Genomic DNA, 23069 nt, shown 5'->3' on the forward strand with positions numbered 1-23069 from the left:
CTCTCACAGTGATTGAAATGTGCCACAACGAGGTTAAACATTCACTTGCTTGCTTTCAAGGCGCAGAATGGCGGCAGTTAGTTAGCAGGGGTGGAGTTCACAAAGGTAGTCCTATTGCCTAGGACTAGTCCTAAGTTAGGACTACCTTTGTGAAATCTATGACTAGTCCTAAGTTAGGACTACCTTTGTGAAATCCATCCCTGATCTTTTATAGCGATTTGTTTAAAAATGTGTTATAACCTCTACCAGCAGAAAGTGAAAACATATATCCTTCAAAATATGCAGACCGACTTGTAATGTCCATATTCAGCAATCATGCTGGTATATAGTTGGTGCATAGAGAAATCTATACTAGAACCCCTATGCTCAAAAGCGCAACCTAGCCCTGCTGTGCTCATAAAATTAATATTAGATTTTGAGTGTGACCCGTGTCGGCGGGACGGACGTGTTGATTTTGAAACGTACACAGATTGTGTCCGTCTCTCTGCTGTGTATATTGTGTATCGAAAATACCACAGACAAATCATGGCAAGGCGTCGTGCAGTCAAAAAGTCTGCAAAGTCCGAGGAGGAGAAGGGGTTGACGGAGGGGAAAACAAGCCCACCACCACCAACTGATGAGGCTCCCGCTGAAGATGACGTGCATGATGCTTACCTTCGATGTCAAGGGATTGACGTTGGTATGTAAACATCTATATAATTGTCTGTCTCATTCCATAGAGCTCTTTCATACAACAATACGTAACCATACAAATAGTCATATATCACTTATTCTGTTGCTATGGTATATATTTTAAATTTATAGCAGGCGACTCGAGTGAAAAACATCCACAAGTGATTTTATTATATACGATGAACCTGTTGCGATCTCTTGTTTTAATGCCATTTACATTATACCACAATGTGATCAGCAGTTCTCTCCATGTGCTAAAAAGTCTTGGCTTTGACCTTCAACGGAACTTGAGTTGACATTACATCGAGACACGTGTCACTGTTTAGTTCTCACGAAATTCCTGATAAGTTCGTTGAGGTCACCCATAGAGCTAGAGAGGTCATCACAGCTAAAGGGTTCGTTTCGAGTCTCTGGCATGGCGCACTCAGCGTCTCAACTGGGATGGGTGTCCATCCCCCGACATCAAAATAATGTTCCTTTGTACGAAAGATTTAACTATCAATAAATGTGTATGATTGTATAGCTCTATTTTATTGCAATTTGAAAACAATAACAGTGTTGATCCTTTGCTTTTTCTATATAAAAAGTCAGAACGTCCTCACAAAATGTTTAAAGGAACATGTTGCCTTGGAATGTCTGAAATGTCATATTTGATGAGAAATAAATAAAACAAAATTTCCGCTAGTTTTATTCATATTTGTTTTAAAGACAGTGGACACTATTAGTAATTGTCAAAGACTAGCCTTCACACTTGGTGTATCTCAACATATGCATAAAATAACAAACCTGTGAAAATTTGAGCTCAATCGGTCATCGAAGTTGCGAGATAATAATGAAAGAAAAATAACCCTTGTCACACGACATTGTGTGCGTTTAGATGGTAGATTTCGAGACATCAAGTTCTAAACTTGTCGTCTCGAAATCAAATTCGTGGAAAATTACTTTTCTCGAAAACTATGCCACTTCAGAGGGAGCCGTTTCTCACAATGTTTTATACCATCAACCTCTCCCCATTACTCGTGCCCAAGAAAGGTTTTATGCCAATAATTATTTTGAGTAATTACCAATAGTGTCCACTGCCTTTAATCGATGTCATGCAAAATGTGCAACCCTTTTTCATTGTTTTCTCGTGAACCAGATGGTGCTTACACTGCCAGCAACTGTTTTATTACCAAAAACCAATGCTGTATTGTTCATAACATCATTTTAACGGGCTGCATCCTAGAAGTATCAAAGTCATGTCCACATGACCGAGTCGCAGCTACGGTACAACCTCTAAACATTGAGGAAGGAAAGTAACCACGCTCAGAACTATAAAAATAATGGTGAATTACCTGGGCCAAATTTCATAAAGCCTGTAAGCATAAAAACCTGCTAACCACAGAAAAATCTTCCTTAATAGAACCTAGTTACCAGCCAACAATTCCATGAAGATTGTACATGTACATTGTTGCAACTGGTGGCCACTCATTTTTTTTGCTTAAAGCAAAGAAAATTGCCAAGCAGTAATTTCTGCTTTAAGGCACTGGACACCATTGGTAACTACTCAAAAATAATTGTTCGCATAAAAACTGGCTTGGTAAGCAGTGGAGAACTTTTGATGCGAGAAACTGCTCCCTCTGAGGTAACACTTTTTTTTAATTTTTTTATTTCTACGTAAAATATTTGAATTGATTTATCAAGCAAGAAAGCACAAAACTTCATGTAACAGTAGTTTTTTCTACCCTATATTACCTTACAACCTCAACGACCAATCGAGTTCAAACTTTCACAGGTTTGTTATTATGTGCAAATATTGAGATACACCAAGTGAAAAGACTGGTCTATGACAATTACAAACGGTGTCGAGTGTTTTCAACAGCTTTATGTTATTTGGACCTGGCATTTCTGCTGCCATCTCCTCAAGCGTCACAAGACATCGCATTCGCTACAATCCGTTTTAACACATCGTTTATAGCATCGGGGTGCTGAGAACTATGCAAGCGTTAAAGGGATATTGAGACAGAAAGAAACTAGATAAAAACTCATCCAGATGGTCTTAACCAGAATTTCTAAACCTCATGTGAATTTAATAACAGGCTATTCCAAATACTTGCTCAACAAAAGGTTCTTAGTTATTTTAATAACTGGTTCTGATAATACACACACTGAGTGGTCCAAAACTGTCCAAATTATGAACAGGGTGTTTGATACATTCTCAAGATAAAAAAACGCACTCACTATCAGGTGGAATTGATAAAAGTATGTACATGGTAGAAACAAAATTGTAAACCTGGCTTCTAAAAATTCTTGACTTTTCAAAAGATATCCAACTGCAAATTTCTTGATTTTATCATTCACTTTACAAATCAAATAATCACCATTATTAGTGAATACTGAATAACTGTACTTTCTATAAAGAGTCTCTGTATTAACATGATGATGAACAGACATCAAGATCTACTCTCCGCTGGCATGTCTGATACATTCGCCTCCTCGGCAATTTCATCAGTTTCATGTTCTACAGATGATGCCGTGACATCTTGAGGTGTAACTTCTTTATCATCAGATGATGGAGGAGCAGTTTCCACTTGAGATTCTGCATCCAGTGATGAAGATGGCTCCTTATTTGCCAGCTCCTTCTCCTCCTCAGATGCAGGAGCACTCTTAACTTGAGAATCTTCATCCAGTATTGATGAAGATGCTTCACCTTTTGCCAGCTCCTCCTGATCCTTCTCCTTCTTATCTTCAGCCTTGTCTTCTCCTCCAACAGGGTACAGGTCAGGATAACTGACCATACACTCTTGCATGGTGCGGAAATTGTCTATGCAGTCCGACCCTTTGGGGTCTTCCTCACTGTAGTGAAAACAGGAGAAGGCATCCCGGAACTCCACTCCGCACGGCCCGCTGGCCATTCCCCCAAGGCAGGGGCAGTTCCAGTTGATCTCACCATTCTCAAGGATCAGACCTGTTGGGAGAAATCAAAGTTAAAACTTAGTCAAAACTAACTTATTTTTTGGTGTGTTGTGAATCAGCAGTCAAGCACAATGGACCTCAAGCTGTGGTGTTTCTGATCAGCAGAGAGGGGTTTCGAGTCACACAAGAGAACACCATTATTGCGATCCATGCAGTCCAGTGTATAATTCAAGCCCTTGTGGTTCAGGGATGTTTTGCTTATAAATTTCAAGGGCTGTAACCATGACATTATTTGAACACTGGCCAAAGGCCAACAAATACCTTCTCCCTCCTCTGGAGAGTCTTCTGTCCCTAGCTCCTTGACATCTTTCGTCAGGATGGGCTCGTCCTGGTCCTCTTTGGTCACAAAGATAATCCTGTCCTTTCCTGATATCAATTGAAAAAAAAGGAAAATAATTAGTCTTGGGTGATCATCTTCTGACCCTTAATAGAGGCAAAGTGATGTTTCCACCACTGTGTGTTTGTAAGGCGTGTCTAGCTGTTAAACCAAGGACTTAACTCCTTTAGTAACAAGGTCGTAATTATAAATGTACAGTCTCAGTAACAAGGTTGTTATTATAAATCTACGATCTATTTTATTATGTTTTACCAAATCGCTCTTATTGTACAAAAATGGTCACCAATCATACATGTACGAGCTACATATTTTCACAAGAGGGCATAATCACTCAAGAAATTCTATTGACTTTGGGATGTTCCAAGGCAATACAAATCAGCAATAAGGCTTTTTTTTTTTTTACAGAATTTGAAAACCTAAAACAAACATGGAACTTTTTGTTCAAAACGCCAAAAAACCCAAAACAGGATTGAAAGACATAATGTTGTTCAGACAGAGCAAGGACATCCTCACGTCCAACCATAGCATTGGGAGAACAAAAAAGAAGTGTTCATGAGTATTTCATAAAGATGCTTTCAGAAAAATGAGTATAAAAACCACAAATCTAAACTGTTTCATGAGTGAACAAAAATCAATATTTTATTTACAAAACCATCATTTATAGATGCAGAACAGTAAAGAGACTCAGCAACAATAAAATAAAATAAATACAGGTCAGTACAAGAAAACATACACACAAAAAATCAGTTCACAGTGACAGTGCCAATGGGCCTGTTTATTGCTTTGGAGCCCCTTGACATGTTTCAATCGAAAGGTAAAGCCTTGTAAAAGTTTAAAAGTCTCTAGACTAGTAGGCAGGGGGTCAATTTCACAAAGAGTTAGGAGATATTCAAATTGCATGGAGAGTAACTCGTCCTAACTCGAGATAAGACTAGTCCTAACTCTTTGTGAAATCCACCCCTGATACTTAAAAGAGAGCACTGGATGTCATTGCCTTCATTGCCTCTGTGGTCTTTGCCTTGGTGCCCGCCTGTGGGCGATCGTGTGAGTGATTGCCTTAGTTCCCCCTAAAATGTTGCAATTAGAAAATTAAAATTTCCTCAGAGTCGTGTACTATTTACCTTTCAAAAGCCAAGCATCAGGCCTGTTAGCTAGTCTCTAGAATTGCAAAGGTTGTGGGTTTGAATCCCACACGAGTAATATACCAAACTCAAAAAGTACTGAGTGTACAGCGCCAGGCCTGATACTTCACGGAGGCAACGGAGGCGATTGCCTCCGTTGCCCCTTGCCATTGCCTTGGTGCCCTTGAAATGCTCCAGTAGAAATTTACAATTTCATCATAGGGTGCCCTTTGCCACAGAGAAAATGCCTTGGTGCCCTTGCCCTTTCAAAAACGAAGCATACAGGCCTGCAGCGCTAATACACATTGATGTAAAAGGGTAAAATCAAGACTAATAATACATGTAGCTTGTCTGGGTCTCTATAAAACACTTCATCCATGACTTGGATCCTTACTCTATGCTTGGATAGAACGGAGTGACCAGCATTTTATTGTAATCAGATCAACCAACAAAAAGTGCCAGCATAAATAACTTGCTGCGACACATGACAAACTCAGAAAAAAATGTTTCTTAAGTGAGTCCAAAATCAAAAGCTTGTTTGGGATACATACAGGCGAATACAGGTAGATGTATATGGCGAACAACATCTAGCAAGACTAAAATGTTTGGTAAAATTTCACAAAGAGAACATTTGTTTTATGAGTAAAAACATATTTATGAGACTCAGAGTCAACTAGTTAAACAAATAGAGTGAAGATGTTTAAGGTAAACTGTCCCATTGCTTTGAAAATTGTTGGATAAATTAACAACAACTTGATAAATGAAAGTCATTACGTCCTTAACCAATCGATGCTGGATGTCGAGTTACATGTAGCACACCAATGTTACTCCAGATTCGTGCCGGGACTAGGGAGATGAATATAGCAAGACAGTTCTCTAAGAAACAAACTCTACCTTGCAAGTAAGTTCACATTGTGTCAGTTACTGCAAACCAAATTAAAAAACGTTGTCCCACATCTTGCAGGAAATACTGTATGTTACAGCGCCAGGAGCGTCACTGAGTGACGGACATGTGCGCTATGCAAGAAGCCACAATTATTAATTTATGAAATATATTGACCCCATGCACACAGGTCAGACGCGGCGACTGTGCCACGCTCACCATTTTGCATGTTTTGGTGGTCAATAGGTTTACGTGTAAATGCTGCGTCACCTAAAATGTTGCGCACTTTACTGAATAACACACAGTGACATTGCCCACCAGTATGGCGCATACAAGATTATTCTGAATGACAACGGGTCAATAGTGATGTTTTTTTTCTTGTTTCTCTTTTCACAATGAAAGAATTAAATTGCAAAAGGACTCGGAAAAATTTCCGTATGGCGCCACCACTTTTTCATTCGATATGAAGTAATACAGCATCTAATTTACCTCAATGAGATATCCCTTTTTGTAAAAATTAGTGAAAAAGTGGTGGCGCCATACGGAAAGTTATCCATAGCGGCGCCACCACTTTTTCACTCATTTTTACAAAAAGGGATATCAATCAGGTAAACAAGTTCCTATATTATTTCATATCGAATGAAAAAGTGGTGGCGCCATACGGAAACTTTTCCGATAACTCATCCGTCGGACAACTTGTCCGTTCGGACAGCTCGACGGTTCAGACAACTCGACCGTTCGGACAACTCGACCGAACGGACGAGTTGGTCTGACCATGGTCTGACACTCAAAATCAAAATAAACACCAGACATATAACTTGATTAATGACGAAGCTCTTTTCATTCTTCATAACTTCAAACTTAGTTCATGTACAATCAAAAATTGTCCTCTACATGTAATTATAGACACAAGCTATGCATTCTTACCTTCCTCCTTACAATATGACATCTTTTTAAAACTTCAATCGTACCGTACTTAGTTCCATTAGTTAGTGTACAACCGCCACCATCTTTCTCCGTTCGCCGGCGGTTTTGTGTGGTGTGTGATGTAACACTAAAAGTAGTACTTACATGTAATACACACGTGTGTGTACAAAATTAAACTTCATACAGTCCGTCGGATGTTCTTTGTTCGCGAAAGTCCCTGGCTGAAAATTATTTTTGCGTTGTGTAGGATGGTTAAGGACGGTAGCGCTCCTTTTTTGTACGAGTTCCCAGAGCAGTTTTGACTGCATAATTCGTTGGAATGGAGGCATTTTAGTCAAGGCTGGTAGACATAACAAAAGGACTGAATTTAGAGGTCTAAAATGTCTCATTCATGCATGAAACATGCAAACAATCATTGTGTAGGCCAGACCATGGTCTGACACATCATGTTGTGATTGTGTTATCCGTATTTCTCATCATGAGCTATAGCCCCGCAGCACACTACCAATATTATCAGCAAGAGAGAAACTTGTGAGAGGGTGACTGCGTTATCTATTGTATATCCATAGAGAACATGGAGGAAGAAAACTGAGAAGAAATCTAATTTTAAATTCTTCCTCCATGAGCAAGGAACCAAGTGCTCTTATGTACTATGGTATATCACTATACTATCGGGCAACAAATTAGTGTCCCGTCCCAGCTGAGGGAGACCGCAGCCTGTTGACAGAGATGTGCATGTGCATTCAACCATAGAGCAAGGAAACTGCGAACGTGGAGGATAAAGTACCATGCCACTGACCTTCAAAGGGCATACCGCTTAGTGGCGTATAACCATAAACAGTCAACACTCTTCCATTTTTTCATATCTCGCAAGTTCAATGACTGATTGAGCTCAAATTTTCACAGGTTTGTTACTTTATGCATATGTTGAGATACACCAAGTGAGAAGACTTGTTTTTGACAATTATCAATAGTGTCCACTGCCTTTAAGGAAATACCTTCAAGTTCAGTGTGTGCGATGATCATGAAGATGTAGCCCAGCTATGACTGTAAAGGACACTATAAATCTTTCATCGAAATGGGTGAGTAGATGGGGGTAGGCCTATATGTATAAGCATGAACGAATCCTCCTTGGAGGCATGGTAGAAAGTAAAACTAAAATCATCAGATAAAAAATGTGTTTGTTCGTCCTCTTTTGGCGGTGTTTTATTTTACTTTGAAGTCCTCTAACGTGATACGGCTACCCGTGTTACTGGTCCATCATGTACCCACACGGGCGTATGCTCTTCCGGGTATAAGAGCGGCACCACTATGGCGCACTATTCGCGAAAACTCTTATGTATCCGACACTAAAAAGTCTCACAGATAGAATACATGGCCACCCCATCAGGGTTAGGTTAGGGTAGGGCTGTCACCGAGTGTGGCCCTGTATTCTATAGTTACCATAGTACTCCTTTTGTTAAAATTTTATTTGACTAGTGAACTTTTATCTTTGCTCCATGATTATGGGGGACGGTGTGTGCCGTAGGGCTAGGACCTGTTGCCGTTCTATTCTCCCTCCAAAGAAAAAACATTTCACGTCGAGCTAGCATCAATCTTGAAAAACTACACACATCTCTCCTCAGCAGCAAACAGGGGCCCATTCATGCAGGGCTTCTCATCCAAGTGAAACTTTATTCACTGAGTTTGTTGCATTTCGAAAGATGAGTCTATGTCGCAGGAAACGAAGTCACCCCCCCCCTCCCCAACTCACCCCCTGTCACCGTATTTTTGGAAACTTTTTTTTTTTTACACTGTATCCTCTTTCTTTGTGTCTAAAAGACCGACGCCGCCCTCTGTTCTCTCTAATGGAATTGAGAAAACCCTCCTCGGTTCTCATTATGGGGTGTCTAGAGAAATGTAATTGCGGCCCGAGTTAGCATTGGACATTCGGGTCACCACACTCCGTCATACAAAAAATAAAGTTGATTTACCGCACGACTCTGATTACAACAAAAGGACTTAGTCAAGTTTATGAACAGTTGCCTTTTTCCCAAGTGGGTGGACGGTTCCTTCTAATTGAAAATAAAAACGTAATTGATATAAATTTGTCATTTATTTTAATGTGAAAATAAAATGTTACACATTAAAGTACGTATATAATTTTGTCCTGAAAATTTAACTATTTTTGTTACGGAGGCATTTTGGAATACTATTGAACGAGGATGTGGGGGTCAAGAGTTCAATTCCACAAGGTCATTGCTCCATGTTCCAACCAAACAGACATGGCAGGAGCAAAGGAGAAAGTGAGGGGATTTGCCGTGAATATAAAAGAGCACGAAGTTGGAAGCAACCAACAGCCTGGCAGTATGACTGGTATGAATATAATAGTCTGTAAATTAATTTTAGAAGAATTATCCTTGGTTATCTACCAACTTTGCAGGATAAACACACGTTGTCAGTTTTGTTTACATTTTATTTCAGTGGTGAAGAAAGTGAGCCACGTCACTTAGTTTGCCCATGGAGGTAGAATTGTTTGCCTTACTCTTAGATTTTTATAACATTAACGTGTAGATCATGTCACTCACTCGGATGCTCTTTTAATTTCTTGTTCCTTATTAGAACCATGAAGCAATTTAGTTTATTGCTCCATGTTATAACCACTTCTTCTTTATAAATAATATCTCAGGTTCCAATTTCTTATAAATTTAGTCGATGCCTCCTTTTTTTGTAAGAAGTTTTTTTAAATTGAAGGTTCTATAAATATATTTCTATTATAATGTAAATTAATATTATGTTCTTTTTGTAGGAAAAAAAAAAAAAACACATGTCCACAAATTAACATTAGCTTAACTTAGACCCAGTAACTGGGGCGCTGTACTCCTTTTCAACAATTTTTGACTTTATCTGTCGTACTAGTACGACAGATAAAGTCAAAAATTGTTGAAAAGGAGTACAGCGCCCCAGTTACTGGGTCTAAGCTTAACTATACTCTATGACTATACACAGTTTGTTTGAAGATATTGATGGTAGAAAGCTTCCCTGAAAAAATAATTTGCTGAGCTGAGGTCAGAGATCTAGATCATGAGACGAAAATTATTTGTTTAGCATGTAAACTAAAAACGTGTTTTCATTACATTGTTACATAGTTGCGATAACGTAACCCTCCTGCCGGAGGCTACGCCGTCGACAGGAGGGTTACGTTATCGCAACTAATTGTTATAGTGCTCATTTCTTGAAAACTACAGCACCTCAGCAACTAGTATTTTGAGGTACGCTTTCTACTATCAATATCTTCAAACAGAGTAAATTTAATGTAAATCTGTGGACATTGTGTACACATTGTGTATAATCCTTTAAAAACTATCACTCGGTGTCAAAATGGTCAATGTATGTTGTTATTATTTTCAATGACAATTACTTTGTATAATTTTAGGTAAAAAGAAAATTAAAATCAGCATTTATTTGGCACGCACCATGCCATGGGACTGTGATGAGGAATTAAGAAGAAGTAAATTATACTGACAAACCTGACTGCTAATTTACGCGAACGACGCTTAACAAATTCTTCCCAGTTTTTTACTGGCACAATACTGGGGGCGCTGTTTTCCTTTTCCCATCCCACAGCTGTGGGCAGACAGCTGTACTCGTATGTAATTAAATACAAATTTGGACATCTATAAATAATAAGTCGGAAGTGAATGAGTTAGCTTATTATTGTATGTTTATTTTAATTTTATTTTTAATTGCATGCATCAGTGATGTAAAATAAATACTTTAAATATCATTGTGAACCGCACAATGACATGATATTATAAAAGGCTTATGACTCTTTAATCTCTGATCAAAACTTCAAAGATTAATGACAACTTAAGTGTACAAAATTATACAGGCCAAAACTAAAAATGTTTCTACATTTCATATATGCATTCATGAGTGATTTATATAGAAACTTACCAAGTAAGTTTATGCTAACAATTGAATTATTATTTTTATTTAGTAATTACCAATAGTGTCCAGTGTCTTTAAATCATAATTCCTTGATGCATACAATAATCAATAAAAGAATTTATTTATAAGAAACTTGTAGCCACAGCATCTGGTCAAACAGACAGCATTGTGTAGGTCTATTGTGCAATGTGTTTTGTTGTTGGAACCAAACAAATACTATAGTACATACACAAAGCAAACACAAATTATTGATTGTCTCACGTTTTCGATACTAGCAGAGTCTTTCCCTTGCATGGAACAGAAACCCATCTGGATCTGATATTTTTTATTTATTTATTAAAAGACCAGTCTTCTCACTTGGTGTCTCAACATTAATATGCATAAAATAACAAACCTGTGAAAATTTGAGCTCGATTGGTCGTCTACGTTGTGAAAGTCATAAAAACTTACTTAGTAAAAGGCGCTCTATAAATATTATTTATTATTATTATTATTATTTATTAGTAAAGAGCAATAGAGAGATGTTGATAGTAGGCTAATAAAACATTGTGGTAAACGGCTCCCTCTGAAGTAACGTAGTTTATGAGAAAGAGGTAATTTCTCCTTCAGGCCTGAAGCCTTGCATCTGGAAGCACACACATTGTGCAATGCGCAACAACAATGCTTTTTGCTTTAATATTTGTCATGCAACCTCGATGGCCAAATTTTCACAGATTTTTTATTTTATTCACAACAAGTGAGAATAATTGTCTTTGACAATTACCAAGGGTGTCCAGTGCCTTTAAATGAGAAAATGAATAATATTCAGTGACTTGCCTTAGCACAATGCGTATCCGCTTATTAAATTAAGTATCACGGACACTGTAAGTGTACGTAACCCATTTTTTGTCATTTCAAGCCTATAAAGGAATTTTAATTAAAGGCAGTGGACACTATTGGTAATTACTTAAAATAATTATAGCACAAAACCTTTCTTGATTACGAGTAATGGGGAGAGGTTGATAGTATGTAAAACATTGTAATAAAAAGGCTCCCTCTGAAGTAACGTACTTTTCGAGAAAGAAGTATTTTTCCACGAATTTGATTTTGAGACTTTAGATTTAGAATTTGAGGTCTCGAAATCAACCATCTGAACGCACACAGCTTCGTGTGATAAGAGTGTTTTTTCTTTCATTATTACCTCGCAACTTCGACGACCGACTGAGCTCAAGTTTTCAAAGGTTTGCATGTTTCATGCATATGTTGTGATACACCAAATGAGAAGACTGGTCTTTGACAATTACAAAATAGTGTCCAGTGTCTTTAAAATACAATGTCAGGTGGGATGTCAACATTCAAACATTCAAACAGCTCCATTTGTCCTCTGTTACTGTCTAATATTTGCAAACTTTGTAACATGGGATGGTTAGAATTCAAAACCATATCAGGTTTGGGTAAATTTGTGCGTATTGACCATAAAAATAGAACGTGTGTTATCCAGTGAAGTGCGCATTTTTTGCATTTACACGTAAACCTATTGACCACCAACGTCATGGTGAGCGTGGCATCAGTCACCGTGTGTGACGCGCTCATCACGTTCGCCATACCTCAAAAAGGCTTATGATACTAATTGTAGTATAAACAAATTTGTTGTTTCTAGATAAAGGGAGCAGGGACACAGTGGGTATGGAACATCAGTGGAGGGGTAAACATGTGGAAGTGTCGTGGCCGAGCGGTTAAGAACACTGAATTCAAACTGGTGTTTCTGATCAGCAGAGTGTGGGTTCCTTTGAGCAAGACACAGCCATTGTTTAGTCCTTCGGATGGGATGTAAAGCCGTTGGTCCCATGTGTTGTATAACTCGTGTAAAAGAACCCAGTACACTTATTGAAAAGAGAAGGGGTTCGCCCCGGTGTTCCTGGCTGTGGCTGCTGTATGCGCCGTAGCACCTTGTAAACCCTTAATACATACAAGGTGCTAAATAATAGGGTCTCAGAATTCATCACTGCAATAATCTTTCTGAAGTTTGTATCATATACTCAGCGCCTTGAGTACCTTGTTTAGTTGATACGTGCGCTATAAGGCCTATAAGACTACAATATTATTATTATTTGTTGATTTCAATTGCAAAACTCTTGCTGCAAGGGGGAGAGGGGCACAGGTGGCAAGGTACATTAGGGGAAGGGTTGTCAATGTGTTGGTGCAGCATGGGTGTAGTACTTCTTGCTGGGTACATGTCAAGTGAGACCATGGTGAGACCACTCTATGGTGAGACCATGGTGAGACTCAGTAGGGGGTAATTGTTTGTTTTGTACAGCACCCTTACCTGGCTTAAGGGCTTTGTATGTAAAGGGGGTAGATACTATGAGGATGAGCATATGAGCAATATAGGAGTACAGCTTGTTGCGTTACATCATGGTTAACAATGTCTTCAATTAAATAAACTGCTGCAGGAGCTATAGCTGCAGGTTGTTGCATTAGGTTTTTCTGAAACTTGTTTATTTATATGGACAAATATGAAAGTCTGCAAGGCAGTTTTTCATTTAGCAAGTTGCTCCAATAGTCACAAAATATGTGTCGAAACTGTATTTTCTACATCTTTGGAAGAGATCAATCATGGGAAATTCAAATTTGGCGTTAATTCTCAATATGACAAGATCAATGTTTTCCCAGAACATTATTATCTTAAATAGGGAAAAGGCCAGCGGTACTCATGAAGAAGAAGGAGAGCGAAGGTTCCTTAAGATGCACCATGAAGGATACTTCCATGATGCACCCACTGGTAACGCTAGCAACCTCATAGAGTAGCTCTTTCCTTACTCAATATCATGGAGGTAGAAAAGATTGATTTTATGTGAAAGGGTCAAACTTCACGGGGGGGGGGGGGGGGGGGGGGGGGTAGTGCACTGGAATAATAGGCAGATAAGACAGTTACTCAATTAGTCAACACTAAAAATAAACACACACACTGTGTGTACACATGTGACATGTGTCTCTGAGCTGTATGGTTGATTGTTTCCTCCCTTGCTCTCCCACAAGCTGTGGTGTCCAGTGCATTGCTTGTGTTAATGTAATGCGGTATGTAGGCTAATGAGCAAAGTTTATATTGGCAAAGTTGTACCATGGAGGAAGGAAAGTGACATACATACTGGTTATGTATAGGCCAATAGTGTCCTCTGTATGGGCTGTATCTCCCTCTTGGTCTATCACACATGCACAGTGAGCATTCTATTATGCATTTTAGTGTGTAGTACCATAGAGCTATGGTAGTACATGTAGTTCAACATTATCTGCAACAGGTTGTGCCATCTGTTTCTACCTTAATGGTTGTGCATTGTAAGCTACTCAAGTTCTAGACTTATTTATTACTCATCCGGGGGCCACGTATGTGTACCAACTGTTCAGGACGTTCCTGATCTGGAGATAACTTGTTGCCACCATCATGACGTCACATTTGGAACAATCTATTGGTAACATTCATGCATTTCTTTATTGTTTTTAAAATGTTAGTCTTACCCACAAGGGCAAACATTTGTGGAAAACAGAAAAATATACAACTCACTTTTTTGAGTCCCATATGAACTCAATATGTGTTGTTGATACGAATATCGGATACAGATGAGTGAACTAGTGTTGGAGACTAATTCTGTAGGTTGTTATTGCTATGGAGAGACATAGAACCATGGAGCTATTATAGCTCCATGATAGAACCAGTGAGGTGAAATCTGGACAATAAAGTCTGTTTCACAAAGTTAAACCGCGTGAAATGAAAAAGCCAGATTTCAACAAGTCGCATGTTTTAATGAAAGAACCACAGAATTAGACTTCTGGTGGGCAAAAGTTTTAAACAGCTATGTAACTACAATCTTATTATGGGGATTTGTGACTGTGAGTTGTGACAGATTATTTGATAAGGAGCGCATGTAAACAAAGCAATGTCATGGTGTTTAAGAAATCAAGTAAGGCCTGGTGATTCATACTTTAGACAATATAGAGTAATAGAGTAATTTCCTCAACAGCATCTCGTAGTGTTTTATGAACCACTGGCATTCGTATGGCACATTTGTTTTTCAGGGTAGTTGGTTGGCAACAGGCTGTGTGAACTTTGGACTATCTTCTAAAACATGAACACAAACACAAATTGGAACAAAAAATAAAATGTCTTCTTTTCATCCCATGTTCATGTTCAACATTCACGTGCAGGCCTGGAATTTCACAGAGGCCACAGTTGCCCTGGTCTCTGTTGCCATGGTCTCTGTTGCCATGGTCTCTGTTGCCATGGTCTCTGTTGCCATGGTCTCTGTTGCCATGGTCTCCGTTGCCAGGGCCTCCGTTGCCTTGGTCTTGGCCTTCAAAAGTTTCCCTAGACTCTTAAGATTGTCAAGTGGAAGTGCACTTTTCAAATTGAAAATGATGACCTTGCCCTCTCACTCAAAGATGATTTTCCAGGCTTGTATGTGAGTTCCAATATTGTGTTTAAAAACAACACGCTCAATGGGGGGGGGGGGGCAAAGATTCAGGTGATGAACCGGAACAGTTTGGGCAGGAACATGACAGTAATCACAAGCTTTGCAAACGTTACGCTTCAATCTGTTGTATCATTCATTTTGCAGTACCCTGCTCATAATTATTTCAAGACTAGCCAGCACCTTGCAGACTGTTTTAACATGTACATGTAGTGCTAACTATTTAAATATTACACTTACATGTAGGTCTTATGTTTGGAACATCACAGCATACCATGTACATGTAGAACAAAAGTAATGAGAGCTTTATCTTCTTAAAAGAAGATGCCCTTGGGCGTGATAAAAAATAAATCGCTACACATACTTACATAATTATAATAATAGTAAAGACTTGTAAATGCGCACATATCCACCCTGCTTGGTGTTCAAGGCTATAAGAACTTATAGTTCAAAGGATAAAAGAACTGTGTATTATTATACTGATTTCTACTACTTAGGGTCTAGACGTTTCCTATTGCGCAATGCTGACTGTTTTTTTTAGTCGGCACAAGCAGGGGCGGCTTGAATTAAAAAACTTAAAGAAAAACGCAATAATTGTAGCATTTGCTATAGATCCAATCATTGATTTTGTAAATCGTTCCCACAACTAAACCGTGACTGAATCAGGTAAAACCAACAAAACTTTGCATGAAATTGCTGCTTGTTTTAAAGCAAAATGGTGTCACAGTGTGATACAAATCTCTACTGAGACATTGAAAACCCATCGTAATTTGAATGGTTACAAATTGAACAAAGTCAACAAAGTTTAGTAGATTGATTAATAAAAGTTGGATGTCAAAATAACAAATTGCCTTTCTGTCTGTGTGATATAACAGGTTCTTCAACGCATCTGAACCTGAAGTATTTCAGTCTGCTGTGCCTTGTCCTTCAGAATGCCGTGCTCATCCTCACCATGCGCTACACGCGCAATCTCCCTGGTAACATGTACTTCTCCACGGTCGCAGTGGTCGTTACCGAGGTGGTGAAGCTCATCACGTGCCTGTTCATTCTGCTGTTCCAGAGCCGTGGCAATGTGGTTGAGTTGGGCAGGGTCCTATGGGGGAACATTGTCCTCCAGCCCTGGGATACGTTGAAGGTATCGGTGCCAGCATTCATCTATACCATACAGAACAACTTACTCTTTGTTGCTGTCTCCAACTTGAGCGCTGCTACATTTCAGGTATAAACACTTGGGGGCCTGGGATAACTGTCTAGTTTTTGAATGGTTGTTGTTTATATAGTCTAGTTGGTAAGGCACTGCTCTAGAATTGCAAGGGTTCGAATCCCACCAAGTACATGTAACATGCTTGTAATATTTTTTCACAAGCATGTTACCTTACCATAATGCCTTACACTTAACATGAAATTTCTCATAATGTATCAGGGTGGTTTATTTCTCTTTCCCCAGCTACACTTTTGGAGCACGGTTGGATCTCATATCGGCCCAGAGCTGTACATGTATATAGGGGTGCATGTAGGTTGGGTTTTCCGTCCCTACATGGTTAAACGGTTTTCCTGTAGTTTTTTTTTTCACACACAAACCTAGAACTGACCTTTTTGGGGGCATCTTCTTCAGCAACCTTCACAGGTATCTTCAGACTTATGGGTTAAAGTGCGAGGCACTTTTGAGGTTCCTGTGGTTTCATCATCAGTAAAAACAATATGGCGATGCATAACATGCCTCGAAAATAACCAATGACACCCATAGCAATGGCAGTGGTGCCATTTTGCCTATTGTGCCCTTTGCAAAGTTCCAATACAAATTAACATTGTTCTCATAGCGGTGCCGCTTACAAGGGAAATTTCTGTGACCCTTAAAGAGCGTAGTTCAAGGCCTGATTGTATAATTTGCTGATTTTGCCTTAATGGATAATTTGTTTGGTTTACATTGCCGTGGTTTCAGGTGACATACCAACTAAAGATCCTCACAACGGCCCTCTTCACTGTCGTCATGCTGCGCAGGAGTCTCGCTTCCTTCCAGTGGGTGGCTCTCCTCCTCCTGTTTGTGGGTGTGGCCATTGTGCAAATCCAGCCCACAGATCCGACCAAGAGAGCTGCCGAAGTGACCCACACAGAACAGAATCCCATGCACGGCCTGATCGCCGTCATCATAGCATGCAGCTTCTCCGGTTTCGCCGGTGTCTACTTTGAAAAAATCTTAAAAGGATCCAAGACGTCGATATGGCTCCGCAACATCCAGCTGGGAATGTTCGGGTCGGTCATCGGCTTGATAACCATGGCTCTGAAAGATGGACAGGACATTGCGGCCAAGGGAATGTTCTTTGGATTCACGCCGTTCGTTGTGGGAGTGATATGTCTCCAAGCGTTTGGCGGCCTCTTAGTAGCGGTAGTGGTCAAGTATGCCGACAACATCCTCAAAGGGTTTGCCACATCATTTAGCATTATCATATCCACTATTGCGGCCGTGTACATTTTCCACTTCAAAATCAACATCCAATTCTGTGTTGGCGCTGGCTTAGTCATACTGGCCATCTTCATATACGGACGACCGAAACCAAAAGAAAAACCGACCATCGCTGAGCAGCCCCTCAATGGAGTTACCTCAAAGTAAAATGAAATAATGATTCGTAGGAGATAGTCGTTTGATTAAAGGGAAGGTAAACATTTGGTTATCGCTCCTTAATTTAGTGGCAATACAAATTTACTTTGTTAGAAGAAGTCAGCTTTCGTTAATTTTAAGTAATTGAAGAATTATTTCACAAGTGATGTGGTTATGGTACAGGATATCATTTTAGATTTTTTCAAAATTTAAATTTGAGAAACACTAATGTTCACAGGTTTTATGCATTTGTTGGGTGAGAATACTGGTCTTTGACAACTACAAAACGTGTCCAGTGCCTATAAGCCTGTTCATAAAGTGTTTATAAATAAATAAAAAATATACGACTTGGGAAATTGGCAACCGCAAGGCCAAAACAGGTCACTCCTTGGGGGGGCCTAGAAGAAGACTAGTCCATTGATGTTTTCGAATTGATTTTCAAAGCATTTCAGTTGCACTGACGTACATGGCTCTCGGGGTAGTTGGTCATGGACATGGTCTCAACTTATAACACAATTTTCAAGTTAAAACCGGTCATAGTTGTTAATTTGTTTTTTGTTTTGTTCTCTCTCGGCTAATGTATACATTTGCAGGCCTGGAATTTCATCTTTGAGAGGGCAAGGCCATTTTCATTTTGAAAAGGGCACTTCCATTGACAAATCTTAAAGTCTATGGGAATTTTTGAAAGGGCACCAAGGCCAAGACAAGGGCAATGGAGACCATTGTCTACGTGGCCTGCGAGAAATTCCAGGCTCTGCATTTGGAGGGAAACTTTGGGGTTGTCCAGTCATGCCGGTGATAAAATAAAGCATTTGCACGGACTTGACACTATGTACTGCTTTTTCATTTGAACCGTGATAGACTTTGTTTCAAGCCTGAGATTGTCAGTTTTTGGTTTGATTTTCTCTGCGTCAGCTGCTCAAAAAAATGTTTTTTTTTGTCCGTTGGCTCTAGTACAACTCCTGATCTTGTAGGCTAGAAGTTTTCTGTAAGAGAGCCATGTTGCAGAGACTACTGTATGAGGCTCTTGATTTTGAACAAGGTCCGTAGTCATGTTAATGAAATTATTAACCATCATGGCAAATTTTGCCTTTTGAAATACATGTTTAATATTTTAGGGTAATGTGAAAACTTTCATGTAAATACAAAATTGCACCATTTGGGTGTGACATTTCTATTTTTTGGTACGCCAAGGACTGAAGTATACATTAAATTATATAAACATAGTTAAATGCATTTAACGCTTTGTCAGAAGCTTATTGTAGTTAGGGCTATATTGTAGTTATATTGTCATGTTTGATGGCCTGCATTAAAGAAGCTCTTTTTGGTTGGTTGGTTTAGTTTGGTACTTTTTTGTACTTTCAACTTGATGGGGAAAATGGACATGTTTGAAAACACTGTGTAAATGCCTTAATTACATGTAGTTTGTGAGTGTGGCATTTTTGTGTGCGTAACATGAGAAACAGTTAGAAACCCAATAATGAAAACAACATGTACCGGTCAGCAACTTGGCATTTAGAGTAGATAGTTCCCACTTGACGCCACGGTGTTAAGTCAACCATGGTATTCAGGCAATGATAGTTTAACACACTCACAACGAGCATTATCAAACGGGAGTTTGATCTAATTCCTTGCATGATTTGAGCAGGTTTTAGTGTGCACTTTTAAGTTAACTTGTGATTGACCACTGACTAGCAACGAATGCGCAGTGACGTACTCACTCAAACGACTCGTTGGGAAACTTCTAGTCAACCATAATAATAATAATAATAATTTGGGAGGCTAATCGTCCTTACTCGCAGCTAAGAGCTGAATTGCGAAGGACGCGGCTACAACGTACTGTATTCAACACTTTCATTGCCTTCTGCCTTTAGCTATATTGTCACTGGTTCCCCAGCTATTGGGACCAGGGAAAACCCCATAGAAGTCAGTCAACCAATGGTCAACCAGTCTGGGTTCAACCTTTAGTGAAGCCATTATTTTGTTTGCCAAATACATTTACATTAGTATTGTTAGTGTTACTGAATTTCACGCTACTTTTGAGTCTTTTACATCTGGGCTCTATTTTACAGAGCTGCTTTAAGCACAAAAATGAGCTACATTGTAAGCACAACAGAAATATGCTTACCATAATGTGTTACCAGCCAAAATACCATTAACATGTACATGTACCACCTGTAACCGGTATCCTGCTCATTTTTGTGATAAGCAGAAAATTGTTCATCACTGTTTTCTGCGCAGTGATGTGAAATAGACCGATCCATTAAGCTCCGCCCATTGCGTAAATTGACCAATCACAACGCAATGAAGTTCCGACATAAAGTCCGACATGCGTGCCGTATGCTTGTCGTCGCGGTAGAGTTGTGCAGAAAGGCATTAGAGATGCCCACTGTTCATGCTCACATGTGCGTCGTGGGCAGAGCCTAATGGTTCGGTCTATTGGGCTCAGGGTCTGATTTTATATCACACTAAGATTAATCACATTTTGTTCATGGTCTGTAATGGGAATAGAGTAGCCTAACACTACTCTCCGGAACACAAGTATAGAGCATACTGTCAATTATTCAAGATTTATCTTACTGCAGGTTTTTGATAAACTTTGGTAACTTCATGTTTAAAGCTGGCATAAGGTTTAACTCAAGTGCAGTGTAAGCTATATGTATATTCCAACTGGGGTGGATTTCACAAAGAGTTAAGACTAGTCTTATCTGGAGTTAGGACGAGTTACTCATCCTAACTTAGGACTATCCTTAAGTTTTTAATATCCCATAGGACTAGCAAGTTCTTTGTGAAATCGACCCCTGTTCATAGTACAGAGTGCATGTGTTGTGTGTAAGTGGGTGGCATTTTATAAAAGTAGTTGCATGCAATGTCAAGACTTATTTATTTTTCCACTTTCTAATTAATAAATTGTTTAAAAAGGCAAAAATTGTTGTGTGTAGTAGTTTTCTTTTATTAGTATTGTTATTATAATTGGTAGCACATGCTAGAACCCAGAACACTTATTGTGTCCAGCTACCATTTCCCAATTTTCCCAACCTTTTAATGTATTGTTGCAAAATAATATCCGAACCTCGACAAGGTGCAAGAACTTTACACAGAATTGGAATAACAAACATCAGTCTGAAAGTTTATTGATAATGAAGTTCATATTAGAACTATTCTTTACTGATATTTCCCCTTGAAATGAATTCATATAAACAAGAACACTTTAATATCATGTAACCCCCCCCCCAAAGAAAAAAACCCAACTGCAACAGTTGGTTTCTATTAATACAACCAAAATCAAATGCATAATCTATGTTTCATTATTTTCTCCCGACTCGCCCAACGGATTGAGCCCAAATTAGTCACAGGTTTGTTATGAGATTGATAACACAAGATATGAAAACTTCCTGTTTTGTTTGCTCTACTTATCCTGTATTAGATGTGCCCATGCAGACCGACTCAATTTTCTTTCGAGATCACCTTTGTCTCGAGTGAAAATTACGACCCTTGCCCTACTTCCTGCGGGGTTCACATGTCAAAAGGTTTCATTTAAGGTTAGAAAAATATCGCAACACAGTCAGTTTCCCTGTGGTGGCCTGTTACCAGATTTCTGAAATAAAGATTCAATTCTTGGTATCCCCCTTACTGCCACTCCCAGTTTGCATACCCCCCCCCCCCAATGGGGCTAAATATTTCAATTGGTAGATACCGGCATGTTAATCCAGAGGTAACAGGTTCGAATCCTGTTGCTGCACACTTGTCATTGTTCATCCACAAATTTAATTAAAGGCAGTGGACACTATTGGTAATTGTCAAAGACTAGCCTTCACAGTTGGTGTATCTCAACATATGCATACAGTAACAAACCTGTGAAAATTAGAGCTCAATCGGTCATCGAAGTTGTGAGATAACAATGAAAGGAAAAAACACCCTTTAAACACGAAGTTGTGTGATTTAGATGGTTGATTTCAAGACCTCAAGTTCTAAATCTGAGGTCTTGAAATCAAGTTTGTGGTAAAAATTTCTTTCTCGGAAACTATGGCACTTCAGAGGGAGCCGTTTCTCACATGTTTTATACCATCAACCTCTTCCTATTACTCGTTACCAAGCGAGGTTTTTTAATATTATTTTGAGTAATTACCAATAGTGTCCACTGCCTTTAACATACCCATTCAGTACATTAATTGACAGCAATATATTAAGTCAGTAATAAATTTTTAAAAGGGGGGGGGGGGGGGGGGGTGGTGATGGCACTGACTAAGGACAGAAAAATACTTTGTTTTGTTTATTTACAGAACAAGAAATGTAATGTACATGATACTCAACAAATATCACACAAATACAGTTGACAAATCCACAAATCCACATATAAAAAAATAGTAAATGGCCTGGTATTTCAACCCATCAAGCAGATTTTCTCAATGTCTAAATGAAACTCAACACACATAAACAGGCTCTAGAGCTCCCCACCTCTCCTCAGAACCTTCCCCCCTTCCTGCCCACCCTCCCCACAACCTAGGGAAAGTCGGACCTTCTCTTTGTCTTCTAAAGAAAATCCAGAGCAAAATATTTTATTTACAACACAGAAGGCCGTCTTGAGAACTTATAATTACAATCACATATGATGGTAAGGCACTCTTCACGTATCAATGAGAACTCTTGTAATCCAGGAGCAGGCAAGCAAATTTATGCAACAGACCAGTATTGAATATGACGCCACCGTTCAAATATTTGCCATACATTGCGTCTGCAAGCATGTGTGTGTGTGCATGCTTTTGCCATAGAAATCAAACCTGGAACGCTGCGTGCTTCTTTGATGTAGGCATGTAAACCACATACAGTTGGACCTACAAGATGGTGAATTTCATAGCGAGTTATTCAATACAGTCTATATCAAATAACTTCCTGCATTCAAGACTGTGATAAGAAGTCTAAAATACTATTTCCTGCCTCAAAGTACACTTTGTCCAGTTGCCAGTTACATCACAGCAGATTTCCTTTCCTTCCTCCAGTAACAGACGCAAATGTAGAGATCAGTAATTTATACATAACCGCTCGCTTTATTGTGTTGGCAGGTATCAATCTGTCTATGGTTCCTGTGCCCATCAAAACCCCAATAGTGCAGCAGCCACTATGTGCGAGTTGATTATGATTACATCAACTGATAAACAGAGTAAAAACAGACTATAGCAACTACCTAGCTGGGGGTTCC

At 39.2% G+C, this 23069-nt stretch overlaps 2 protein-coding genes across 4 annotated transcripts; one reads left to right on the top strand and one right to left on the bottom strand.

The window, feature by feature from the left end:
* The first annotated feature begins 431 nt into the window (after positions 1-431).
* LOC139949717 (UDP-galactose translocator-like) lies at positions 432-23047 on the top strand. 3 transcript variants are annotated; one of them, XM_071948221.1, is made up of 3 exons: positions 432-679; positions 16146-16489; positions 17213-23047. In XM_071948221.1, exons 1-3 carry the CDS (start codon positions 526-528, stop codon positions 17879-17881), a joined length of 1167 nt encoding a protein of 388 aa, XP_071804322.1. In that variant the 5' UTR covers positions 432-525; the 3' UTR covers positions 17882-23047. The 3 variants fall into 3 exon arrangements, with proteins under 3 accessions (XP_071804322.1, XP_071804338.1, XP_071804330.1); XM_071948237.1 differs by lacking the exon at positions 432-679 and adding an exon at positions 7725-7977; XM_071948229.1 differs by lacking the exon at positions 432-679 and adding an exon at positions 9142-9250.
* On the bottom strand, positions 2517-7034 carry LOC139954168 (mitochondrial intermembrane space import and assembly protein 40-B-like). The gene is made up of 3 exons (XM_071953866.1): positions 6896-7034; positions 3889-3993; positions 2517-3619 (listed from the first exon to the last, which is right to left on the bottom strand). The coding sequence occupies exons 1-3, from the start codon at positions 6915-6917 to the stop codon at positions 3105-3107; spliced, it is 642 nt and encodes a 213-aa protein (XP_071809967.1). The 5' UTR covers positions 6918-7034; the 3' UTR covers positions 2517-3104.
* Positions 23048-23069: the final 22 nt, after the last annotated feature.

The sequence above is a fragment of the Asterias amurensis genome, chromosome 2, assembly GCF_032118995.1.
Source record: "Asterias amurensis chromosome 2, ASM3211899v1".
Classification (NCBI taxonomy): Eukaryota; Metazoa; Echinodermata; class Asteroidea; order Forcipulatida; family Asteriidae; genus Asterias; species Asterias amurensis.

What these genes read in the sequence shown, in the direction of transcription:
- LOC139949717 (XM_071948221.1), top strand. Translation starts at nt 526, where the DNA reads ATGGCAAGGCGTCGTGCAGTCAAAAAGTCTGCAAAGTCCGAGGAGGAG. An exon ending in ATGTCAAGGGATTGACGTTG is followed by an intron (nt 680 to 16,145) that starts GTATGTAAACAT and finishes GTGATATAACAG; the next exon opens with GTTCTTCAACGCATCTGAAC. An exon ending in TGAGCGCTGCTACATTTCAG is followed by an intron (nt 16,490 to 17,212) that starts GTATAAACACTT and finishes CCGTGGTTTCAG; the next exon opens with GTGACATACCAACTAAAGAT.
- LOC139954168 (XM_071953866.1), bottom strand. Translation starts at nt 6,917, where the DNA reads ATGTCATATTGTAAGGAGGAAG. An exon ending in GTCATATTGTAAGGAGGAAG is followed by an intron (nt 3,994 to 6,895) that starts GTAAGAATGCAT and finishes AATTGATATCAG; the next exon opens with GAAAGGACAGGATTATCTTT. An exon ending in CTCTCCAGAGGAGGGAGAAG is followed by an intron (nt 3,620 to 3,888) that starts GTATTTGTTGGC and finishes TTCTCCCAACAG; the next exon opens with GTCTGATCCTTGAGAATGGT.